The sequence below is a fragment of the Dromiciops gliroides genome, chromosome 3 (genome assembly GCF_019393635.1).
Source record: "Dromiciops gliroides isolate mDroGli1 chromosome 3, mDroGli1.pri, whole genome shotgun sequence".
NCBI classification, from domain to species: domain Eukaryota; kingdom Metazoa; phylum Chordata; class Mammalia; order Microbiotheria; family Microbiotheriidae; genus Dromiciops; species Dromiciops gliroides.
In genome coordinates this window covers 656897860-656922419 of record NC_057863.1, presented here as the reverse complement: position 1 = coordinate 656922419, position 24560 = coordinate 656897860, and the positions used below count along the sequence as shown (strand labels likewise).

The window sequence follows — 24560 nt, the reverse complement described above, 5'->3', positions numbered from 1 at the left end:
TTATTTAAGATAGGCAGAGAAAAAGAAGGCAGGAAAGGCAGTGGACAAGAGGAGGCCACACACCTCCAGAGAGGGCCCACGGCTGTCTATGTGCTTCTGTGAAAGTGGTTTACCCTGGAAAAGTGTGGTCTGTGGCCTTGGGGTTTCCATGAAGTCAGTTCCAATGAGGAAGGTGACGGGAAGAAGAGAGGGTGAGGCAACTGGCCAGAGCCAGAGAGAAGATGAGAAAGAGACCAGACAGGGCTTTCCCAGGGACTGGGTCATCAGGATGAAGCCTCCTCTCCGGCCAGAGGATCCTGTGACCCAGAGAGGGGACACTCTTGACTCTGGTCACCCCGGCAGAGCTGGGAGGCTGGCACGAGCCCAGGGCTCTTTCACTGGCCTGTAAGATCAAAAGCATCTCAGAATCCCTGAGTCAGAAGGCAGGGGCTCCTTTCCAATGAGAGCTGACCCCTCACTAGGGGATGCGGAGGAATTGTCCAAGATCACATAGCTGCTGTGAGTCAGAGTCTGAACCCGTTATCAGATCATAGTTGGGGACCTTGCAGAGCCCTCCCACTCATTTGATGTAGGAGGCAAAGAAAATTCCATCCCACATCAATTTTTTAATATATATTAATTTCTTTTCTTTCTTTCTTTTCTTTTTTCTTTTTTGCGGGGCAATGGGGGTTAAGTGACTTGCCCAGGGTCACACAGCTAGTAAGTGTCAAGTGTCTGAGGCTGGATTTGAACTCAGGTCCTCGTGAATCCAAGACCAGTGCTTTATTCACTGCGCCACTTAGCTGCCCCCATCATCTTTGAGGTCTTTGAAATGGTCATTTGTCAAGTTGAAAAGCATTTATTAAGTGCAAAGCAAAAACTGTCCCTGCCCTCAGGGAGATTATAGTCTAATGGGGAAGACAAAGAGTAGGAGATAGAAGCAGAATAGATGAAAGGTGACTGGAAAGGCAAAGGCAGCTGAGGAGAGACTCCAGCAAGAAGTGGGACTAGGAGAAGTAGGAGGTCCAGGTGTGGAGGTCACAGAGATGCGGCCTGGCATTTGAGGAAATGGGAATAGGCCAGTGTCGTCAGATTTAAGCCTCTGTGGAGGAAGTAAGGTTAAAAAAAAAAGGCTGGAAATGTAGTTAGGGGGAGATGGTGAAAAGCTTTAACAGGCCAAGGAGGGATTTTCTGTCTGATCCTGGTCAGGAGGTCATAGGGAGACACTGGCACACCTTCAGGAGGGAGGGGCATGGTCAGACCCATATTTTAGGAAAACCACATTGGTAGCTGAGGGGAGGATGGAATGGAGCGGGGAGAGACTTGAGGTAAGGAGACCAGGGACAGGCTATTCAATAGTTCAGGTGAGGGAGGCCCCTAACAGGGTGCTGGTGTTGGGTGGAGAGAAGGGAGACACTAAGGAGGTAGAAATGACAGCCACCGAGTGGGTGTCCAGTGAGAGTACCTCGTACCATGACTGGGTGTGAGAGGAGTGGGAAGAATGGAGTGGGACTCCAAGATTCCAGACCCGAGCCCCTAGAAGGATGGGAGTTTCCCATTTCAATGTAATCCAAGGTCTGATGAAAGGAAAAAAACACCAGCCTGATGATTAATTAGGAAAATGGGCATCCAGCACAGACCATATCACTCCCCTTCTCAAGAGTCCTCAGTGGCTCCCTGCTACTTCTCAGATAAGATACAACTTGGAGCAGCATTTAAAGCCCTTTGCAACCTGGCCAACCTCCCTTCTGCAGACCCCCCTTTAACTCCAAGCCACCCAAAAGGGATGACAGTAATAACCACGTGTCTCCACTCTCCGTGGGCCGTGTCCCAGGCTTGCAATGTCCTTCCTCTTGGTAGAATCCCCACCTCTCTTCAGGGTTAGGCTCAGCTGCCACCTCCTACAAAAAGTCTTTCCAGATTTCCCCAGCTGTTCCTGCTCTTTCCCCTCTCATCTTGTCCTGATTGGCTGCTCCAGAGCCATTTCTTAATTCCCCAGAGCTGGGCTGACCTAGGAAAGGGAGACTCGTAGTAGTGATCCTTTCTGTAGACTCACGTAGTACACAGACCTCTAGGGCCCTTCAGCCTTTGCCCACAGTCGCTGTATGATCTTGGGGATTTCCTTTCCCCCAAATAAATGGAAACCCATAAACTAGCCATTGATGTATTGCCCCGGCTGAAAGGGAAGCTTCCTCGGGACAGAGTTGCCTCTGTCCAGCACGGGGTCTGACTGCAGGGGGCGCATAGCTAATGGTGGCAGCAACCCCACATCAGCATGAAGAAAAGGAAGAAGTCAGAGAAGAAGCTGGGATGGGGAAATCCTACTGGGGATGCCTTGACAGCCCTCGGCTGACTTTGGGGGGACAAGCCCTCCCTGGGTCTGATCGAAATGCTTCTGGGGTGGGGGTGGGACGGGGCAGGGAAGTTCAGCGGCTTCTGCCTCTAGTCAACAGTAGCTTCCAGGCAGCCCCCAAGGTCCTGGGGGAGGGGCTAGGGTGGTGATGGAGCTGGGGGAGATGGTTGCTATGGAGGCTTGCAGCTTGGAGACTGTTACCTTGGGTACCGAGTGAGTTTGCACCTGCCTGGGGAGGGGGAGGGGGGCTCCCAGGTCAGGACCAGTGGGGCCAGGGTGGGGGGGTCCAGGCTGTCCCCCAAGCTTAGAGGCCCTCCCTCGTCCCTCTCGCCTCTGGGCTTCGAGACTTAGCTCACTTTCCATAGGAAGCCTTTTCTGTTACTTTGCCCATCACCCCCTCCTCCCCTGCTAGCACCTTCCCCCTGAGATTACCTCCTGTTTATTCACACCATCTTCATCTTATAGGTACATTGTTGTTTTTGCCTGTTGTCTCCCCCATTAGACTGGGAGCTCCTTGGGCGGGGCGGGGCTAAGCATGGTGCCCAGCAAAGATGCTGAAGGGGTTTGCCATTTCCTTCTCCATCTCATTTTACAGAGGAGGAAACTGAAGCCAACAGGGTTAAATGACTTGCCCAGGGTCACACAGCTAGTAAGTGTCTGAGGCCAGATTTGAATTTAGGTCCTCCTGAATCCAGGGCTGGTGCTTTATCCACTTCCCCACCTAGCTGCCCCCATCCTCAGGTAAATGGAGGCCAGGCAGGGTCTCTGAGCCAAGCCCAGACAGGGGCAGGACATGAAGTCAGTGGGACTGTGTTCTGATCCTCGCTGGACCTTGTTGCCTGTAGTCTGTCTGGGCTTGTTTCCCAAACTGTGCCCTTCGTCAGGGGCTGTGTGCTCATTTCAAGGCTCACTGGAAAGAGGCTCACATTTGCTTGTGTGCTTTTACCCTCTCAGGAGTCTCAAAGGGACGGATGTCCTGTAAACCTATAAAATGAAAGGTGAGACCAAGGACCCTTTCCCTGAAACCATCACCGTGTGTGCGCGCATGTGCATGTGCTGGAGTGATGGGCACCTTGGGGTCAGAGGGCAGCACGTGGACTGGGAGGTCTGACCCCAGCCCCACGGACAGAGAATGTGACAGGATAGAGGTTGCAGGGAGATAAGCTGGGAAGCTGGCCGTCTGAGGGAGAGAGAAAAATCCCCTATCCCTCAAGTTTGAGCCAAGGCAGTCACAGGAGGCAGACGGGGTTAGAGGGGGACAGGGCAGGGAGGCCATGGGACTAGAGTGTGCTTGGCTCTCCCAGCCCACGCACTTCCCTTTCCCCTACTGACCTTGGCCTTGGCCTCAGGCTCATCTCCAGTGGCCCCCTCCCTCTTCCCCTTCCCCTGCATGTCGGCAGGGAGCAGTCCTGAAGCCCTGACATATTCAGATAGATGGTCAGAAGTTGGAGATAATAAATAGGATTTAGGGTTAGCTAGCTGGGGCTTCTGAACGGAGCGGGAAGGAGTTTGGAGAGGCAGGACGTCTGGCTCCTGACTGAATGGGGACTGAGGGTGTCTGGCCCCTGAACTGACCAGGGCTTGTGGGGGAACGACAGGAGCCAAAGAGCCCCTCCCCCTCTTTGTGCTCAGGTATTCTCCCTAGGGTGCCCCTTTGCCTGCCCCAGGAGCTGGCCAATCAGGAGTCGTTGCCAGGTGACCTGGGGCCCCTGGAGAATCCCCCCACTCCCCTCCCCAGATCGGAGCCAGGGCTGATGCAACCTGGCTGCAATGTGCTAGACAACTCACTCCCGGTGCCTGGCCCCTCCGCCTCAACAAAAAGTCCTCTTCAACCCCACCCAGGTTCGCCTTCCTTCTCCAGCAGGCAGTACAGGGGAGGGGAGGGCGAGGGGTGTTGGATTTTTGGCTGCTGGCAGGTGGCAGGTGGCACATGCCCGGGTCCCTGGAGGACCGGGTGGATGGGGCTCCAGGGTCTAAATTGGGATGTCGTAGGGGCTGGGGGGAGGGGGCGGGCGCGGAGCGGGACTGGCACCAGCCGGGCATGACTGGGGCACATTGGGAGGGTCTGACAAGCACGGGACAGAGGCAGGCAGGAAGCCTGTGGTCTGGTGGGATAAATACACTGCTCTGGAGGCGGAGGACTTGGGTTCGGGTCCCACCTCGCTGCTCGCTGCTAGTGCGACTTCGGGCAAGCCTCTTAACCCTTTCGGGTCTTATTTTCTTCTTCTGTAAAATGACGGGGTTGGACTAAGGATGGCATGAGAAGTCCCTTCAGCTCCAGCTCTAGAAAAGGCCTTGAGGGTAGGGAAGGGGGGAAGCGGGGACTCGAGGACCATCCACCACACTAGCGAAACAGGACTCAAACCAGAGTGGGGCGGCCTGGGCTGGGGAAAGGGCTTTTGCTCTCGCTATGGCTTCCTCCTTCCAATGGCGTCTGTGTGGAGAGCGGGGGGCACTTCACTTTTTCAACCTCATTTTGTAGACGCGGAAACTAGGTGAGATCCGAATGCAGGTCCTCCGCCTCCGACAACGCCAACGACACTAAGAATAGCAGTTAGCATCTCTAATAATAATAGCAGTTAGCATCACCATCGACAACAGTCTCAACAACACAGCTAGGGTCTTCAGAGCGCTTTCACTTTACAGAGCGCTTTACGTAGGCTCTCTTAGTCTCTCTCTTGGTCCTACTATCAACTCCAAGGGAAGGGAAGGAGGGAGGATGCTGTTCTAGCACAGCATCCAGGGGCACTTCGTTAAACCGAGGCAGAGTGGAGTGAGGGGTTTCGTTTGTCTCGTTTCTGACCCAAAGTCGGGGGTGCTCCGCTCTTTCCATGTGTAATAAAGCCTCCTAACACGTGCCCGCTCCCCTGCTCGACACCGCCCCCGTTGGTACCCACTATGGCCATTTCTTTTCTTTTTTAAAAATAAAAGTATGTTATTATTTTCCAGTTACATGTAGTTTTCAGCATTTGCTTATATAAGATTTCCGATTTCAAATTTTCTCCCCCCCCCCCCAGACAGCAGGCAATCCGATATAGGTTTTATCTATATCTATATCTCTACATACACATATACATAACAACATTAAACATATTTCTGCATCAGTCATGCTATAAGAGAAGAATCAGAGCAATAAGGAAAAACCTCAAAATAGATAAACAACGGCACCAAAGACAAAAAAAATAGTATGGTTCAATCAGCATCCATATTCCACAGTTCTTTTTTTTTTTTTCTGGATTTGGAGAGCCTTTTCCATCATGAGTCCCCTGGAACTTTCTTGTACCATTGTATTGGTGAGAAGAATCCAGTCTATCACGGCTGATCAACACATAATGTTGATGATACTGTGTATAATCTTCTGGTTCTGCTCATCTCACTCATCATCAGTTCATGCAAGTCCTTCCAGGTTTCTCTGAACTCTCCCTGCTCATCGTTTCTTATAGCACAATAGAATTCCATTACATTCATATACCACGACTTGTTCAGCCATTCCCCAACTGATGGGCATCCCCTCAATTTCCAACTCCTTGCCACCACAAAAAGAGCAGCTATAAGTATTTTTGAACATGTGGGTCCTTTCCTCTTTTCTATGATCTCCTTGGGAAAAAGACCCCAAAATGGTATTGCTGAGTCAAAGGGTATGCACAGCTTTATAGCCCTTTGGGCATAATTCCAAATTGCTCTACAGAATGGTTAGGTCAGTTCACAGCTCCACCAACAATGCATTAGTGTTCCAATTTTTCCACAGTTTCTCCAACATTTATTATTTTCCTTTTTTGTCATTTTAGTCAGTCTGATAGGTGTCAGGTGGTACCTCAGAGTTGTTTTAATTTGCCTCTCTCTAATCAGTAGTGATTTAGAGCATTTTTTCATATAGGAATAGACAGCTTTGATTTCTTCATCAGAACACTGCCTCATCAGAACACTGTTCATATCCTTTGACCATTTCTCAATTGGGGAATGACTTGGATTCTTATAAATTTGATTTCGTTCCCTATATATTTTGGAAACACTACGGCCATTTCTGCAGCGCTTTCAATGCAGATGGAGGGGTCAGGTTGGACGGCTTCTTGGGCAGTGTAGCTTGCTCCCTGGAGCCAGGTGAGCTCCTGGCGGGGATGGCATTTAATGGGTATTACAGGATGTCCACGAAGGGAAGGCAGGGGAGCTCTGGCACGAGAATAACGCGGGCAAGGGCACAGAGACTGGCAGGTAGAGGCCACACTGAGGGGCACAGGGTCAGGCTGTAAGGAATACAGACAATGCCGAGGAGGGGGCAGCGGGGCGTGGTCTGACCAGATCTTCTGGTCAAACCCCTCACTTTACAGAGAAGGAAGCCGAGGCTCAGAGAGGGGCGTGGCAGAGACGGGCACCCGGAGCCGGAGGGGGCGGAGCCTGTGGGCGGGGCGCGGAGGGATCTACCGAGCCGCGCTCCGCCCTATATTCGTGCCGGACTCGCGGGGCGGTCTCATTTCTCTTTTCTCCACTTGCCACAGTAGTTCGCACGCAGACCATTCATACGCCTGCCTCGGGCCATGGCTCTGTAGCTCTGTCCTGCCGCCTCTGCCGCGCCTCGGCGCCTGCGCGCTCTGCCCTTCGGCTACCTCCTCTTCTGCTGCCTCCTTCTCCGCCGGGGCCTTCGCCGCCTCCGCGCCCTCCGTCGCAGCCATGGAGTGAGTACCGGAGCGCGGCTTTCAGTCCGCGCCTGCGCACTGAGTCTCCGGGGAGACTCCCGGAGCAGGATGGAGTGGGGGGGCCGCAGGATGGAGTGGGGCTGCAGGAGTGCGCTCAGCATGGGCGCATGCGCAGTGCTCCGTTGCTTTGCCTTGCCTTAACCTATTCAGCCCACCTGTCAAGGAGGGGGAGGGATTTGGGAGAAGTCTGCGGGATCATTTTGAGGGAGGGGAGGAGCGGGGCCCCAAGGACCGGAGGACAGGGAGGGGCGGAGCCCTTTTATGGAGAAGTCGGGGCTTTTGGGAACAGTTTTTAGAAGGGGTGGGGCTCAAAGGAGCTGAGGGCGGGGCAGGGCGGGGCTTTGTGTTTTTTATGGAGGGGGCAGGGCATCACCTTCACGTACGGGGCGGAGCTTCATAGACTAGAACCTTTGGATGGGGCAGGGCCAATGGAAAGGGGGGAGGTGGGTGGAGCTCTATAGGGCTCCTTTATGGAGGAGGCGGGACCTTATGCGATGGAGTCTTTTGGAGGGGGCGGGTCTCAGGAGCAGAGGGCAGGGAAGGGCGGGGCCTAATAGGAGCCTTGGAGGAGAGGGGTGAAGAGCCTGGGAGCTCTGGGAAGGACGAGGCCAGACTCTAAGGGAAGTTTAGGGGCAGAAAGTACTCGCTTTTGGAAAAGAGGAGGGGCTTCCCCAAGGAACAAGCCATGCAAAGGAAGAGGGATCGCAGGAGAGCGATGAATGGGGCTGTAAAAGGAATTCCCCCGGGAGGGGGCGGGACCTAGGGTGAAGGTCCTGCCTGGGGGCGGGGCCCTGCAGCCAAGGTGCTGGAAGAAGGGAGGGAGCTGGTCCCTAACCCCGCCTTCTTTACACCCCTGGGCGGAGCTAGACCTCATCTCAGCCAATAGGCTACAGGGGGCGGGTGCTGATCCTTAACCCCGCCCCTATGTCCCTCCCTCCCTCCCACTCGCAGGTCCTCCGCCTCTGCCACCCTCCCGCTGAGCAGCTTTCACCCTCACCGGAGCCTCCTTGCCCAGCTGGGCCTCGCCTCGGCCTCCTCGTGCTCGCCTGGCCTTCGAAGCCCCGACCTGTGCAGTCCTGGCCGCCATGTCTCTCTTGGCGGCCCTAGGGCTGGAGCTGGACAGGGCCCTGCTCCCAGCTAGCGGGCTGGGCTGGCGGGTGGACTACGGGAAGCTCCCCCTGGCCCCCGCCCCCCTGGGTCCCTATGAGGCCCTGGGGGGATCCCTGGAAGGGGGACTTACCGGGGGGAGCGAGCCCCTGGCAGGTAAGGCAGAGGAGAGGAGGGGAGGGGGCGATGCGGGGGCAGTGGGGAGCTTCCTCGCCTGACCGCTGCCCCCGGCCCTGCCTAGGTGATGGCTTCTCAGACTGGATGACAGAGCGGGTGGACTTTACTGCCCTGCTCCCCCTGGAGCCCCCGGTGCCCCCCGGTGTCCTCCCGCCACCATCTCCATCTCCTGCCCCCCCAGACCTGGAGGCCATGGCCTCCCTGCTGAAGAAGGAGCTGGAGCAGATGGAAGACTTCTTCTTGGATGCCCCGCTCCCGCCCCCCTCCCCAGTGCCCGTCCCCCTCCCTCTGCCCCCTTTTGACCTCCCCCAGGCCCCTCTGGATACCCTTGATCTGCTGACGTTCTACTGTGGTGGGGAGCCCGGGCGGGGCGAGGGGGAAGGCGGGGAGGTCCTCCGAGCCCCCCTGCCCACCCCTCCGGCCCCCCGGCCAGCCCCTTACCCCGTGCCCCCTTCTCGGGGAGACCGCAAGCAGAAAAAACGCGACCAGAATAAGTCAGCGGCACTCAGGTACCGCCAGAGGAAGCGGGCCGAGGGGGAGGCCCTGGAGGGCGAGTGCCAGGGCCTGGAAGCCCGCAACCGGGAGCTGCGGGAGCGCGCCGAGTCGGTGGAGCGGGAGATCCAGTACGTGAAGGACCTGCTTATCGAAGTGTACAAGGCCCGCAGCCAGAGGCTGAGGAGCGCCTAGCGCCGTACGGCCGCTCCCGGGGGGCGAGGCCCAGGCCACCTTGGGCAAGGGAGTGGGCACTGACCTCAGCAAAGTAGTTAGGGGGGAGCTTCTCCAAGCCTGGGGCGGCCCCGGGCTCTGGGGCGGTGGTGTGATGGTGGTGGGGATCGGCTGGGACCCTTGAGGCGGGAAGGGAGGGGAATGGGGAGGAGCCACACCGCACAGGGGCTTTGTAACTAATAAAGAAACGGATGGCCCTGGCTCTGTTTGTGTGTCTTTTGGTGGGGCTAGAGAAGCCTACGGGGGGGGGGGGGGGGGGGGGGCAGCTGGATCCAAGCCGGCACCTTCCTCCCCCCCACCCAGAGGCAGACCCCGCTGGACCCCCAGGCAGGCAATCAATCACTCCATAGCTCCCATCATCCACGTTTATTGAGTAATCAGTAACCCGAGCTCTGTTCCCCAGGTAGGGCTGGGGGAACTAGTAGAAATCTTCAGGTTCAAAGTCAGAGTCCTCGGAGTCCAGCTGGTTCTGAATCTGTTGCTGCTTCTTATACAAATAGGCCACCTGTTGGGGGAAAAATGAAAGTGAGGCCATGAAGCTCCAGCAGCCCTGGCCTCCCTGTCCCTGCCCATGCCCCTGAAATACCTGGGCACTGGATGTTGCCTCTTCTGGTTTCTTGTCTCTTCGAACTTGGACAAATCGGGGGAAACGAAGGGAGATGCCCTTGTCGCTCTCCACCTGGGTGGAGCGTAGGGCACAGGCGCCCGTTATGGGCAGTGTTCCTGACTCTCGGGGGGAATCCTCTCCCTCCAGTAACCTTGTTTCCCTGCCTAACTGGCAGGCGCTGTGCCAATGAGTGCTTACAAACGCCTGATTCTCACAACCATTCTCCAGTTGAGGAAACTGAGGCAGAATTGTCCAGGGTCACAGAGCCAGTATCTGAGGCCACATTTGAACGTGGGGCTTCCTGACTTCAGGCCTAGCTCTGAGGGCAGGACTTTGGGCCTCTGCCCTTTAGCTCCCAAATTCCTGCTCTCACAGAATTTCTATTCCCCCAGACAGGATTCAGGGTTCACCTTATTCAGGCCCCATCTGCCTCACCTGAGGCCTCACATGCTTAGGTCCTGCTCCAGGGGATCCCTGCTCCCCAGGACTCAGTCACAACCCAGAGGCCTTCCTATCCTGGGGCCCCCAAACAGTCCTGACCCCATAGGGAAGGCCTGACTCTCTTTATCACCTGCCTCTGGGCCTGGATCCCCATTAACCTGAGCATTGAGGGAGGGGTCACTGCTTCAATGCCCTCCCTCCATCGGCCCTTTTCTTCCAAGACAAACCCCATTTTGTACTCACCAACCCTCGGGCTGCTGAATAGATGGGGGAGACAGAGAGATCAGCGCATTTCACCTCCCACACAGTGCTGGGTTCTAGCCAGTGGTCAGGAGGTGCAGCCCCTTCTGCCCGGACATAGGAACGAGGAGCAGGAATCACGAGTGCCTGGGGAGAGGACAGATCAGGGCCTGGGAAGGGGCTGCTGGTGGCAGAGCCAGAGAAGGGCACACCGGGGGCGGGGCAGCGGGGCCTGGGGTGAGAGGCAGCCTGGGACTTAGATTCAAACCCAGGGGGCAAGCTCAGGGACTGAGGGGGAGGGAAGAGGAAAGAGGGCAGCAGCAGCAGGGGAGGGGGCACGGCAGGGGCTCCTGCTGCAGCCTCAGCTCTCACCTGGAGGCTCTGATAATGTTCCTCTAACTCTTCATCACTGAAGCCCGTGCCCAGCTGTGGAGAAGAAGGTGGGCAGATAGCTGGTCAGGGACACCCCCTCAGAGAAGAGAGGGAGCAGGCCCTTGTGTGCCCCTTTGCTTGGATATCTTGGGACGGGATGGGAAGCTCGTGTCCCACCGGCTCTACCCTCCCCCAGTTGACCCCGCCTCCCTGATTCATCAGGGGGCTAGCCCACCTTGCAAATGGCCTGGAACTCTTCGCTGTCCTCATCAAAGGCGGCCAAGAGAAAGCCCCCATATCGTCCGGCCCGCTTCCCCCGGCCCAAATAGGCCCCAATCACCACCAGGTCCAGAGTGTCCCCAACGCCTTCCAGGTAGTCCTTCTTCAGCTGGTTATGGGGGAGAAAAGCTCAGGGGAAGGACCCTGGGGAGGGCAGGGGCTCTCACCCAGCATGGGGACCGTGGGGAAGGAGGATCGAGGCCGGGCTATGGAGCAGGTGGGGGAAGGAGGAGGTGGCACACAGGGCCCTGGGGGGACACAGTCACCTTAAGCCAGTTGTGGGATCTCTTGGCAATCTCATATGTGGCATTGGTGTCTAGGGTCTTCACCATCAGGCCCTCACAAGAATCTGGATTAGAAGAGAGATGCCCTGAGCTGCTGGGCACAGACACACACGGCCCCTCCGAGAACGTCAGGAGGGTGACTGGCCAGCCTGAGGCCTGGTCACCACACGGTTGGCGGGGGCAGGTCCCACTACCTTTCACCGACTGCTCCAGGAAATCGGCGATCTGCTCAGTGTCCTCTGTGTCCAGAGATGTGGCAAACACAAACTCGCCCTCGGTTTCGATAAAGTTTTCCCTGAGCAGCTGCCGCCTTCGGGACAGCGGCTCCCGGACCAGGGACTGTGAGAAGGAAAAGGCATGGGCGCTGAGGGGCTGGGCCAGTGGGGAGAGGGGGTGCCCTGCGGGGAGGGGCCTCACTCACCTGCCCATTGATGTAGAGCAGGTCGAAGGCGTACAGGCACACTTGGACTTGGATCTTTGATTCTTCCACCTCCTGGGGTAAGAAGATGGTGCAGTGAACCAAAGGGGAGAGAGCTGGGCACAGGGGAGAGGGCAGGGCCTGGGCACAGGGGAGAGGGCAGGGCCCGGGCACACCTTGCGCTTGCGGGTGCTGAGCACCTGGAAGGGCTGAATTTGCTTCTTTTCCCGGTCCCAGGCCACAGCCTCTGAGTCCAGGATGCAAGAGACGACCGAGGGATGCTTCATCTGAGCAAGGGACCAAGAGTGATGTCTGAGTGATCAGAGGGTGCATGCCCAGCTCCCGGGCACAGCCATTGTGCCACACTGCCCATCTCGCCATCCACCCCCACCCACCTTTGGGATGCGGCTGATGATGTCTGGGTATCGGCCTGTGTTGTCCTCTTGGTTCCGGCTAAATATCTTCACGTCCCCATTTGCCAGGACGTGGATCTGTAGGAGCACAGGGGCAGCCCAGAATGAGACTTGTCCGGGACAGTCTGGCCACAGAACCAGCTCTGGGCAGAAAAGTGGAGGCACATGTGGTTTGGCCCGGGGGCGGGGAAGCTCTCAGGAGCCCCCCCCCCCAAACACTGCACTTGGGGGAGCAGATAGGCAGTGGCAGGAAGGCCCCCAGGCCAGCCCTGGGCAGAGGCCATTGTGTTCATGGTCATACTGTGAAGGAGTCCCCCCCCCAACCTGTGTTCACTGCACGCTGTCCTTAGGTTTGTACTGGGAATCCCCCATCCCCTTGCCCCTCAAGGCCTGGGCCTGGTCCATACCTGGGCCCTCTGCCCGTCATACTTATATTCACAGGTGAAGGCAGATTCCTCAAAACGCTTCAGCACCTCCCCAATGTTCCGGGTGGGGTGGGCCAGCATGGGCTTCAAGGGCACCCCTGGGTGGCAAAGCCAGAGCAAGAGGGTCAGGGTGCACTGGCTCCCAAGCAGTGTGCCAGGGGAGTGGGCAGAGAGAAGAGCGGCCGTCACAGCATCAGGGACTGAGGTGCTGGCTGGGGGACAGTGGGGGCTGAGAGGACCCTGGGGTCCCGGGCAGCGCTTGCCTGAGCCCAAGAGCAAGCAAGGGCTGGGGGCTCACCTGGGGTCAGCTGGCAGTGCTGGGGCAGCTTGTCCAGCCCGTGCTCAAGCAGGGCCGGGATGATGAGGTCCAGGTCAGGCACCTCGCTGGGGGATAGACGAGAGAACAGGTAGGCCAGGTGCCAACAGCACTGCCCCGTGCCCACGCCCATGTCCCCCCTGCGCCCTGCCCTGCGTGCCCCTCACCAGAAGGTCTGCTTCAGGACCAGTCCTTTCTCCTCCAGCCAAGCCTTTCTGGCGTCCGCTGGCTTGCCTCTCCCGGCATCCACCACGGCCGGGGGGACCTCTGGGGGAAGACCAGGCAGGGATTTGAGATCCTCTCCCCACACGGGTGGGTGGGGACACGAGATGTTGAAGGACCAGGGGGCAAAGTTGGGAAGTGAGGCAGGGCTCCCTTACCTTGGCCGGGGGGTGTGAGGGTCACGGCCTGAGCCAGTGCAGCCAGGACTGACTGCTCTGCCAGGCCCAGGCGCAGCCGCCCACTCAGGGCCCTGCAGGGGAAAAGGAAGCAGAGTGAGCCTTCCCACAAGCCCGCCGGCACAAGCGGACCCCAGCCCGGACCCCCCCCTGCCCAGATCTATGGAGCCATTCGTCCAGGTGCCCAGGTGCCCCCAGCCGACCCCCAGCACACCCTGCTGCCCTACCTGGCAATGAAACGGGCTTCTGAGTGGCGACAGGCCACAAACAAGGTTTTGATGATGTCAATCTTCTTGGATGTGGACTGCAGGGGGCGAGAGGGAGCCCAAGTTCACCCTCTGATGCTTACCGGCCCCCCCCAGACTTCAAAGGGGGATGGCCCAGCCTCTGCCCTGCTTCTAATGAGACACCCCCCCAGCAGGGCCCAGGAGGGGAAGCCCTGTCCTTTGCCCCCACCCCTTGGAGAGGCCAGGGGACGTGCAGGGAGCAGGCCGGGGTGGGCCGGAACACTCACAGCGCTGCCCGTGAGGCGGGCGATGTCTCGGAGCTTGCTCAGGACCCCGGCTGCCGTCAGGGCAGGCAGAGGCAGCATGGTGCGCTGGGTGCTGCGGCTGGCCTCTACCACCAGCCCCACGTCCCCCCTTTCTGCCATCTCGGCCCGGATGGCTTCCAGCTGCCGCCCTGGGGTGGGAGGACGCAAGGGTGTGGGTGGTCAGGGCATCCCCAGCGTGGCCGGCTGCCCTCCCCCTGCCCAGCCCCAGCCTCCCACTCACCCGTGGCCTGGGCCACGGCCTTCAAGAGGACGCCGTCCCCCACGCCGAGCTCGAGGCCCTGCTGGGGGGGCCCCAGCCGGTTCAGACTCAAGTAGAGGACTGGGAGGAGGTCTGTGGGGGACAGGGCGGTCACCGAGCGGAGCAGGTTACTTAGGATTTCTACCATGCGGAGCCTGCAAGAGGGAAGGGCGGGATGGTGCGGCCCCGTGGCCCGGGCCCAGGAGGAGCCAAGGGTAGTAGAAGGATGGGGCCCGGAGAGTGGGAGGCCTGTGCCAGTGTGGGGAGGATGGGCACTAGCGGGCGGCAGAAGGGGCCAAAGGGGAAGGGCCACCCTTGGGGGCCACAGGGAGAGGGCCGGGGTTTTACCGAGCGGAGACTTCCTCGATTTTCTCAAACGTCCGAGCAACGACGAGGTAGGGGACCCTGTGGAGAGCAAGGGTCGGTGGGGAGGGGGCCTGCCCTGGTGCCCCCCCATGCTCATTAAGCCTCACTGTGTGCCAGGCTCCCAGTCTAATGGGGAGCCACCTGGCCAACAGCTCCGTGGCAAAGGGCTGCTCCCAGGCCCTACCTTTGTCCTGCCTTCCAGCAGGCGTCATCGACGGGGTGATAGCCGCTCTTAGAGGGGTTGTAGGCAGCCGGGTCTAGGGGCCTGTGGTGGCAGAGAGGAGTGGGGGCTGTGGAGCCAGTTCTCTGGAATGGAGGACCATCCTCTTTGCCCTGCTCCTCCCCCGAGGGCTCCCGGGTCGGGGGTCTTTGACTTCACTCGGGGCACAGACATGCTGGGGTTTGGGGGACCGGCCTGAGAGGTGAGGGCCTCCTCCGAGGCCAACTTACGACCCGGACGTCTCCTCTGCTGTCTTCTCTGTCTCAGCCTTCTTTGGGGTCTGCTTGGCTGCTGCTGGCTTTCGGGGGGCTGTGGAAAACATGCGGCGCCAGGTTGAGGCTCCTTTTCCTTTAGACATCCCCCCACCACCCTGGTATGGAACGGAGGTTGGTCTAGGTGGGAGAAGGCCCAGGCACAAGACACTCACTGAAGAAGCTGCTGAAGGCCTTGGGGGCTGGGCTGGGGCCCTTGGGGGCCTCCCCTGTGGCCTCCTCTGGAGCTGGCTGTGTCTCTGGGACCGTTCCAGGCTGCTCTGGGCTTCTTCCTCCTGCGCTCTCACCTTCCTCTCTCTTAAGCCTCTTGGGCTCACTGGGCTCATGGTCCTTGGGCAGCTCCTGTAGCTTCCGTTTCTGTATCTGTTTCCGAGCTAGGAAGAGAACAGATGAGGACGGGGGCAGGCCCTGGGGGGTGACTGACAATGGAAGGGGCCTTACAGTCCAACTTCCTCATTTTACAGGTAAAGAAACTGAGGCAGGCATCAGTCAAGTGACCTGCTCAGGCTTCTACTGCTAGTCAGTGCCTGAGGCTGGATTCGAACTCAGGTCTTGCTGACCCCAGGCCCGGGGCTCTGTGCTCCAATTTTATGAAGCACCCGCCCTGGCCAAGGAGGCAGAAGGAAGCCCACTCAGGGCTCAGTCCGGCCTTCACATTCCCCCTACCCTGTCCCAGTCCAATTCCGTGGGGGAGGAAGGGAGGCTGGTCGGGAGAGGCCTGTCCTGGAGGCGGGTGCGAGCAGAGACGAGTCCGCCCTCCCCTACCTGTCCTACGCTTTGGGATCCCGGCCGGGGAGATGTTCTTGGGTGGTGATTCTGAGAGGGAAGAGCTGGAGCATGCTGGAGAGGCCGCTGGGGACGGGAGGCTGGGCTCCTGCAGGAGACAGGGCCGGGAGGGGACGTCAGGATGTCGGCCCCCCAGCCCTGAGCGGTGCTCCACCAGAGGAGGCCGGCTACCTGCTGTCGGGGGGCCACCTCCTCGTCCTCCTCCTCGCCCTCGCTCCCCAGGGCTCGGGCCACCTTCCTCGCAGGCCTCTTCACTGGAGACTCGCCGTCGGGCTCTGCAGCATTCCTCTCCTTCAGGGCGGCCCTGGGTGAGGAGGCCAGGCCAGGGCAGTGGTGAGAATCTGCCCAAAGGCTACCCCAGGGGAGCCCTGGTCCCGCCCCCGGCCCTCCACTCACTTGGGGGCAGGCTCTCTCTCTTGGCTGCTTTTGGGGCTCTCCTCCTGCTGCTTCACCTTGTTCCCACTCATGGGCTGAAAAAACGACCTGTGGGGAGACACGGGAGGAGGGCTGGGGGGGGCAGGGGCAGGGGCTGGACACAGGGGCCAGCTGAGGCGGGGGCAGGGGCATGGCCTGGGCAGGGGGAGCCTCACTTTATGGATCGCTGCATGGTGCCTCTCCAGGGGTGCTCCAGCCTCCTCTCCACAGCACCACCTGTAAACAAAGGCAGAGCCAGGCTGAAGGGGCCCCCCTGCTGCCCCTGGCAGGGCTCCTGAGAGGCACCCCCCTCCCCGAGTTACCTCTTGTGCCTGCTGTGGCGTTACAGCTGTCCCGGGGGCATCCTGAACTCCCGACCCCCCCAGGCCTCACTCTCTCAGCCCCCCATCTGAGCTGTCACCCCCCCATGCCCCACTCTCACCCCCCCACACACTGGAGTGGCTACCACATCCTGCCCCTCACTCTCACCCCCCACCCCCCAGTTCTCCCTCCCCGGCCCAGCTGTGGCAGCTGCTGCCTTGGGGGTGTGAGGCCACTTTGGACCCCCCCCTCTCCGAGGGCTCCCTGCCTGTCTTGGGGCTGGTTCTGCTCGTCCCTAATCACCCAGTCTGGTAACGAGCATTTATTAGGCACCTACGGTGTGCCAGGCAGGGCGCCAAGCCCCAGACATGCAGACACAAGGCAGTCTAGTGGCCAACAGACACCGGCCCGGAAGGCGCGGCTGGTGGGCAGTGAGTGTGACAGGAGGGGGCCAGCGGTGCGGGGCCCTGAACGCCGAACAAGGACATGGGGGACCACAGCTTATGGAGCAGGGGCTGACGGGATCGGACCTGGTCTGGGTGGTCGCGGCCTTTGGACCGGCCCAGGGTCCGGGAGGGGTCAGAGTCTGTCGAGCTCGGCCTGATGGTCCCGGCCAGCTCCCTGTCTTCTGGATGCCGGCATTCAAGGCTCCCGCCTCCTCCTGGGCGCATGCGCAGAGACCCTGGCTCCACTTCCCTTCCCTTCCCTTCTCTGAGCATGCGTAGAGGTGTGTGTGTGTGTGTGTGTGTGTGTGTGTGTGTGTGTGTGTGTGTGTGTGTGTGTGTTGCGCGCGTGCGTGTCTGCCTGTCTGCCTGTCTGCGTCCTCCGCTCCCCCCACACTGACCTCCCTTCGCGTAATGCTGCCGGCTCCCGGCTCCAGCTCCGGCTCCAGCTCCGGCTCTGGCTCCGGCTCCACTCCCGCCACCAACCCCACTTCGCGCCTCAACTTTCGCGCGCTGAGACACTCGGGGCGAGTGACGTCACAAGCCAGGCGCCCGCCCCTTCACCTCGCAGGGCACGCTGGGAGTTGTGGTCCAGCCGAGTGGGAGGGGCAGGGACTGTTCCCATAGAATGGAAGCTGGGGCCTAGGCTCCGGGACAGACTCTCGCGGCGCACGATGGGAAGAAGGGCAAGCGCTGACCCAGTAGTGGGGAAGCAAGGCATTCTGGGAAGAGGGACGGGCCGGGCGCCTGGCCTCGCGGGGTATTGTGGGAGGGTCCAAGGCGTCAGGAGCCGTTCGTTCAGGCTCTGAGCGGGCGGGTGGGGTGAGTGATGGGGAGGGAGGGAGAGATGCACATCTGGAGGGGAGGGTGATCACATCTGGAGGCTGTGGGGTGGTGCACGGTGGGGGCTCCACATCTGGGGGAAGAGAAATGGAACAGCTGGATACAGGAGTACCACATCTTTGGGAGGGAAAGAGGGAGGGGCACAGCTGGAAGCAGACATGCCACATCTGTGGGAGGGAGGGGCACAGCTGGATGCAGGCGCGCCACATCTAGGGGGAGGGAGGAAGACAGCTGGGTGTAGAAATGCCCCATTTGTGAGACGGAGGAGCACAGCTGGATGCAGGGATTCACATCTTGGGGGAGAGGTGGGAGGTGGGCATAGGTTCAGGAAAGGAGCCCGGTGGAAGATAGGGGTTATGTCCTCCCTGGACAAACTCCAGCTTCAATAGCTACCATCTCCAGTGTCGTTAAGCCTCCCTCCATATCCTGCCGGGCGGTCGGCATTGGGTTAGGGTTACCGCTGGCCCGGCCCTCCCGCTGTTGACCTCAGGCTCTCCCAATTGCCCCCCCCCCCCCAGGTACCCTAGGATGGAGGAGGACCCGGAAGCAGAGTCGGAGGCTGGGCGGGAGCCGGAGGCGGAGCCCGAGCCAGGGCTAGAGCTGGAGCCGGAGCCTGAGCCAGATGCAGATCCAGATGCAGATCCGGATGCAGAGCCAGATGCAGATCCAGATGCAGAGCCAGAGCCAGAACCAGAGCCGGCGCCGGAGCCAGAGCCAGAGCCAGAGCCAGAGCCAGTGTCGGAGCGAAAGCCCCAGCTGGAGCCCAGACAGGATCGAGGGCTGGAGCCTGAGCCCGAGCCCGAGCCGGAGCTGGTGAGGGACTCAGAGACCGAGCCGGAGCCGGAGCCAGAGCCGCAGCTGCGGCCGGAGCCGAGGCCAGGGTGGGGTGAGGCCGCAGCCGCGGCCCAGGAGGAGCGGGAGCTGCAGGATCGCGAGTTTTTCTCGTGGGCAGAGTTCAGCCGCTTCTTCGATGCCTGGTGTCAGCAGCACCGGGCCCTGTTCTTCGTCAAGAGCTCCATGCACCTGGCCAAATGCCGCTGGGCCCTCGACCCCCCGCTCCACGCCCTCATCGATGTCCTGAAGTACAGCTACGTTCGGCTTGTCTGCAAGGATGTGCGGGCACCGGTGGGGCGGCCCGGCATTGCGGGGTGAGAGGCCAAAGTGGGGCTGGGGCCTGCCCTGCCTCTGCCCCTGCTTCTGCTTCCCCGTGGGAGCCAGGGGGGAGAGCTAACTCACTCACTGGCCTATTCCCCTTGAGTCCCCACTGTGTACAGAGACCCCACCCTTGGCCTTTTGGGAGATCCAAATGCCACATTGCTCCCGTTCATGTTCCCTCCCGTGGCTCCCCATTGCCCCCTGAATAAAGTTTAATCTCCCCACTGGCATTCAAGGCCCTCCCAGCTTACCTGCTCATCCTTACCTAGTGACTTCCCTAGAGAAAAGATGTGGAAATAGAGTATTGGACAGGTGACCCTAGGGGAGTCACTTAACCTGTGCCCCTCAGGTGCTTGTCAGTTCTAAATCTCTGGATCTAGACTTTGCTCTGTCTTTTCCACCTGCCTCCAATGCTAGGTGTCCCCCCTTCATGGCCAGCAAGCCTCCTCCTGTCTCTTTCCTGCCTGGGGGCCCTCCTCAGCCCCTTGAACTCTCCTTTATGCTGATAGCCACCCCCAAGTTACTGGAATGCTTCTCCCCATGTGGGCAGAGGAAGGGCCTAAGAGATGCTCCAGGATTAGAGAGAAGGAGGGACCATTCCTGTTTTGGGGAACCAAGGGGTGGGGCGGGGTGGGGAGGGGCAAAATTGGCAGTTTCTGAGAAGCTGGGCTCTGAAGGTTGGGTAGGAATCAAAAAGGGAACAACAGCATTCCAAGGAAAGCAGACAGGAATACAGAGGAACTGCTCGGTGGGTAGTAAGGCCTTTGGTGTGGTTGGGGTGCAGGGGGTGTGAGGGAGAGCATCCATCTGCTCTGACACTCGCCCCTTTGGGGACTCGGTTTTCTCCTGTGAAATGGGAATAATCATCCCTGTGCTTTTGGCGGTTATGTGGAGGGTTGCTTAGAGAAGAGAGAGGATGGAAGCCCAGATCATCTAAAGCGGAGTCGAGGAGGGCCACAAATAGGCTGGAGAGAAGGGCACATCTGAGGCTGGGCACAGAAGTGACAAGACGTGAGGAGTCCAGACGTCACTGAGCTTGTGACCCAGGGGATGTGGGGGGTAGCAGGTGCCCTTGGGTAGAGATAGGAGAGTGTAGGAGAGAGGAAGGCGAAAAGATCATGACTTCTGTTTTGAGACGTCTCTGGAACATGTGGTTTGCAACATCCCACAGGCTGCAGGGGAGGTGGGATGGCAAGGCTGGACATGTAGGACTGCATTTCTGCCCTGACTGACCAGGTCACCGAGAGAAAGAAGGATGCCCAGGACAGAGCCTGGCCACTTGGAACACACCAGGGGTCACTGTTAGGGGAGGACTCAGAGCTCCAGGCAGGCTTGCTCCCTGGGGGAGGTGTGAGCAGGTGATCACCACAGAGCGATCAGGAAATGGGGGTGTGGTGCAAGTGGAAGAAGTCTGGGCAGAGGGAAAGCCAGATGCAGACAGACTGGGTCCTGAAGTGGCCTGGCTGAGATGTTCAGAAATAGGGAGGGGCACAAAAGCAAATGAACTCAGGTCAAAAGAGAGGGACCCTTTGGGACAATGGGAAGAGTGTTGTTTGGGCATCAGCAGTCCTGGTGCCAATTCCTGGTCCTCTCTGGGCTTCAATTTCTTCATCTTGAAAAGGATGGCATTGAATGATGTGAGCTCTAACCCCTGGTGGGTGGGCAGCTGGGTGACCTCTCCCTCTCTATCCCTGCAGGAGCCCCCAGCCAGGCTGCCCAGCCTTCATCATCCTGAAGCTCAGCTCACTGCGAGACCGCCTGGTGGTGACTGAGTGCCACCTGACCCATTCCCACCCAGCCTGCCCTTTGGAGTTTGCCTATTATTTCCGCCCGGGCCATCTTCTTGCCAACGCCTGCCTCCCTGTCCGCACGACCAACAAGATCTCCAAGCAGTTTGTGGCCCCTTCGGACATCCACCGCCTCCTCTCCTACTGCAAGAGCCGGGACCACGGGGTCCTTGATGCTCTCCACGTTCTGGAGGGGCTTTTCCAGGCTGACCCTGAGGCCAAGGTGCTAGCTTCTCATGGGGCAGGCAGGCAGAGGGCGTGGGTAGGCGCCACCTCCAGGTGCTGGAGCCTGGCTTCATGCTTTGGGTAGCCCAGGGGAGGAAGAGATGGGGGAGAGCAGGAGCTGGCCGGGGCTCTTGTGGCAGGAAGCCACTGCTCATGGTCCTCTTCATGGGGAGGAAGAGGCATGGTGGCAGCACAGTGACTAGAGAGATGGGCTTGGCACAAGGAAGGCCTGGGTTCACTTCTGCCTGTGACCCTAGTGGGGCAAGTCTTGGCCTCTGGCCCTTTCAGGCCAGAAGTGGCAGAAAAGGTGCCCATCAGCATTGGTACAGAGTGTTTTCTCATGTCGGAGTTTTGCCTACCAATGAGAGCCTGGGGCTGACCCCAGCCCCATTCCTTTCCTTCCCTTCTCTGGTTCAGGGCTCCTTCCTTTCCCTCTAGGGGGGCTTTCTCTAATAATTGTCTCTAATAATTATGTGTATTTGAAACCTTGCCCCTCACACTGACCTTTGAACCAAGCCAGGGGGAAAGAGGAAGCTGTCTCTTTGCATGGAGGGGTTAGATGTCCAGGTCTTGAGGTGTCAGGGGTGTCACATGGTCCCAACCCTTGGGGAAGAGTGTTCAGGGGCATGGTGTGTCTGTGTGTATGGTGTGTGTGTTTGTGTGTGTGTGTGTCTGTGTGTGCTGGGTGGGCAGGGCCATTCTAGACACCATAGCCTAAGAACCTCCGCTGAATACTTTGGTGAAGGGCTGTTACCTGGATGAGGGATGAGCCTCGCTCAGTCTGGCTCCCCAGGGCAGAGGCAGAAGGAGGAGTGGGCAGGGGAATTGCAGAAGTAGATTTAGCTTTGCCATAAGGAAACAGCCTCCCAGACTGGACTCCTCTCTCTGGGAGTCTCTCGACAAAGACCTGGTGGCAGTCGATGTCTGTTTAGGCACTGGTTAGATTTGGTGCCCCTGAGGACCCCACTTTCTGCCTCAGCATCCCCATTTGGACTAATTGTTCTCTGAGGTGTCTTCCCGCTCTGGACCTGGGATCACACCATCCCCTCCCACTCTGAGATTCTTCCAGATGATCATATCTGGTCCTCATTTTACAGAGGGAAAGCTGAGGCCCAGGCTGTGGCAGAGCCTGCCACCCCTCCAGACCCCATTTTTCCCCGTGGGAATAACTAAGTTTGGGAAGAACTCCAGTATCTGTTCCCAGAAACTTTAGTGCTGACAGGGAGGCACAATCCTCCTACCAGTCGTATGTGTGTGGGCATAACCCTTAGTGCCAACCTAACTGCCCCCCTCCCCCTTAGGTCCTCTATATGAGGTGCTGGGCAGACCTGGGCAGAGGGTGAATCATTGAGGGGGAGGCGTTAGAGGAGGAGTTGACTCATCCTGTGCTCAAGTCCAACCCCTGCCACCTAACATCGCGAGTCTCTTTCCCTTCCTCGGCCTTGGCTGTTCATGGGTAGTATGGGCACGCTGGTCAGGTTAGCCCCAGATCCTGTCAGCTGGGGGAAGGTTGTCATTGACAGGGACTTGGACATCTGATTGGACCTCCAGAGGGAGTGTTGGGGCGGGGGGGGGGGGCGCTGAGAGGAGGAGGCTGCCGCCTGCGCCGGGCAGGTTCTGACTCTCTGCTGTCCCCAGGTGAAGCTGGTCTTCGTGGAAGATCAAGCCGTGGTGGAGACCGTGTTCTTCCTCACGTCGAGCATGATGGCTCTGCTCCGCCGCTTCCCCCTCATGCTCTTCTTCGACCGGCTGCCGGGCCTGCAGGGCACCTTCGACCTGTCCACAGTGCTGTGCGTGGACGACCGTGGCCGTGGCCGCGAGGTGGCCTGCTGCCTCACGCGCCAGACCAGCCCCAACCTTCTGCGCTTCACTCTGGCCTCGTTGGTGCAGAGTGTGCCGGAGATCAAGGGCCGCGTGCGCTGCGTTACCGTGGGGCCCGAGGTGGGCACGCAGCTGGAGGCCGTCCGGGAGCTGCTGCCCGGGGCCCGCGTGCAGATCTGCCGGGTGCAGGTGCTGGAGACGCTCTTCAGCAAGGCCCAGGAGCTGGGCGGGGCCGGGGAGGACCCGGGGCTGTGGCCCTTGCTGTGCCGCCTGGCCGGGGCGGCCTCCGCCGCGGCCTACATGGAGGCACTGGCTGAGCTGCGGGCCACCTGTCCAGCCGCCTTCGTGGACTACTTTGAGCGCAGTTGGGCCCCGCGCAGGGCCATGTGGGTGCGCCTGTGGGCCTTTGAGACGGCTCGAAACGTGGATGCTTGTGCCCTGGTCCGAGGCCACCGGCAGCGCTTGTTGCGCGGCCTCAGCCCCTCGCCCACCGTCGCCCAGTGCATCCGCGACCTGGTGGCCTTACAGCGGGGGCACGGAGATGGGGAGGGGCTGTGGGGAGAGGAGGGCCTGTCCAAGGCACCTCCGACGGGATTAGAGAACGGATGCGGAAGGGGGCTGCAGTGGGGGGACAGAGGAGCAAGGGGGACACCGTTGGGAGAGGGCGGTGGCCAGTTAGGAGACAGAGGGGTGAGAGAGGGAGGCGTACAGTTAGGAGACACGGGGGACCGGGGCCCACAGCTGGGGGACAGAGGCGAGTGGGGGATGCACGTCGGGGAGAGAGATGTCCGGCTTGTGGACAGAGGGGATAAGGAGGTCCTGTTGGGAGAGAGTGGGATAGAGTCGCGAGGGAGAGGGATGTATTTATGGGAAAGGAGTGTGGCATTAGGGGATAGAGAGGAGAGGGGCCGGCAGCTGGGGGGAGGCAGCGTCCAGCTGGGGGACAGAGGAGAGAGGGGACTGGCTCTGTGGGAGAGAGGCGTCCAGCTGGGGAGCAGAGGGGAGAGGAGGATGCAGCTGGGAGAGCGAGGTGTCCGGCTGGGGGACAGAGGGGAGAGAGGATTCCATTTGTGGGAGAGAGGTAGACAGCTGGGGGACAGAGGGGAGAGCAGGACACACTTGGGAGACAGTGACGTACAGCTAGTGGACGGCGGGGCGAGGGGGACGGAGCTGGGAGAGGGCAGTGCCCAGCTGCAGGACAGAGTGGCGAGGGGGCTGCCCTTATGGGACGGGGGGCAGATGATGCAGCTGGGGGACAGAGAAGAGGCTGGGGGCATGCTGGGAGAGTTTCAGGGAAGAGGCAGGACGGCTGGGCTTAGAGACGAGAGGGTGGGGGCCAGGAAGCGGCCCCGAAGTTCCTCGGAAGAGGAAGACTGGGAGCTGCTGTCCAGGTTCCGGGCTGTGTGTGGGCCGGAACTGGCCGGCCTGGTGGCTGAGGAGCTGAACTTTGCTCGGCAGCATGGGGTCAGGGGCTTCCGGTGGACTGGGACCGGCTACACTCTGCAGGACGGGACCTCGGACTTCCTCCTGGATGCGGCGCTGACACGCTGCAGCTGCTCCATCCACGCTGCGCGCCACCTCCCCTGCCGTCACCTCTTTGCTGCCCGCCTCGTGGTGGGAGCTGCCCTCTTCCACATGGACCTGCTCAGGGACAGCTGGGGAGGGGCCCCTGAGCCTTGAACCTTGGAACTGCCCCCCTGCACCTCCCACTACCAGGAGTGAGGGTGCTCACACGCTGAAAAGCGGGGAGCTCCCTTTCCACCTCCCTTGGGATTCTTTACCTTGGGAAAGGACAAGCCCACCTGTGCATGGTGCACAGTGATTCCTCAGCAGCTGTCACAAAATTCTGCCCCCCCCTTCCAATTCCCCCAAGAGGAATGGAAAAGG

General features: G+C 59.7%; 3 protein-coding genes across 4 annotated transcripts; 2 read left to right on the top strand and 1 right to left on the bottom strand.

Annotated features, from left to right (window-relative positions):
• The first annotated feature begins 6769 nt into the window (after window positions 1-6769).
• ATF5 (activating transcription factor 5) lies at window positions 6770-9237 on the top strand. Its single transcript, XM_043997128.1, has 3 exons — window positions 6770-7005; window positions 7978-8289; window positions 8375-9237. The coding sequence occupies exons 2-3, from the start codon at window positions 8112-8114 to the stop codon at window positions 8995-8997; spliced, it is 801 nt and encodes a 266-aa protein (XP_043853063.1). The 5' UTR covers window positions 6770-7005; window positions 7978-8111; the 3' UTR covers window positions 8998-9237.
• Window positions 9238-9387: 150 nt separating this feature from the next.
• On the bottom strand, window positions 9388-17373 carry LIG1 (DNA ligase 1). 2 transcript variants are annotated; one of them, XM_043991482.1, is made up of 26 exons: window positions 17244-17373; window positions 16255-16315; window positions 16061-16147; window positions 15836-15968; window positions 15644-15752; window positions 15034-15252; window positions 14837-14915; window positions 14571-14651; window positions 14369-14425; window positions 14003-14175; window positions 13744-13910; window positions 13457-13533; window positions 13212-13303; window positions 12999-13098; window positions 12814-12899; window positions 12498-12613; window positions 12073-12168; window positions 11854-11964; window positions 11681-11752; window positions 11454-11598; window positions 11242-11324; window positions 10932-11084; window positions 10697-10750; window positions 10328-10471; window positions 9623-9715; window positions 9388-9541 (listed from the first exon to the last, which is right to left on the bottom strand). In XM_043991482.1, the coding sequence occupies exons 2-26, from the start codon at window positions 16269-16271 to the stop codon at window positions 9455-9457; spliced, it is 2631 nt and encodes an 876-aa protein (XP_043847417.1). In that variant the 5' UTR covers window positions 16272-16315; window positions 17244-17373; the 3' UTR covers window positions 9388-9454. The 2 variants fall into 2 exon arrangements, with proteins under 2 accessions (XP_043847417.1, XP_043847418.1); XM_043991483.1 differs by lacking the exon at window positions 17244-17373 and adding an exon at window positions 16930-17062.
• A 221-nt stretch (window positions 17374-17594) lies between these two features.
• On the top strand, window positions 17595-24359 carry LOC122746011 (uncharacterized protein ZSWIM9-like). The gene is made up of 4 exons (XM_043991481.1): window positions 17595-17664; window positions 18204-18833; window positions 20538-20850; window positions 22491-24359. Exons 2-4 carry the CDS (start codon window positions 18214-18216, stop codon window positions 24351-24353), a joined length of 2796 nt encoding a protein of 931 aa, XP_043847416.1. The 5' UTR covers window positions 17595-17664; window positions 18204-18213; the 3' UTR covers window positions 24354-24359.
• The last annotated feature ends 201 nt before the right edge of the window (window positions 24360-24560 follow it).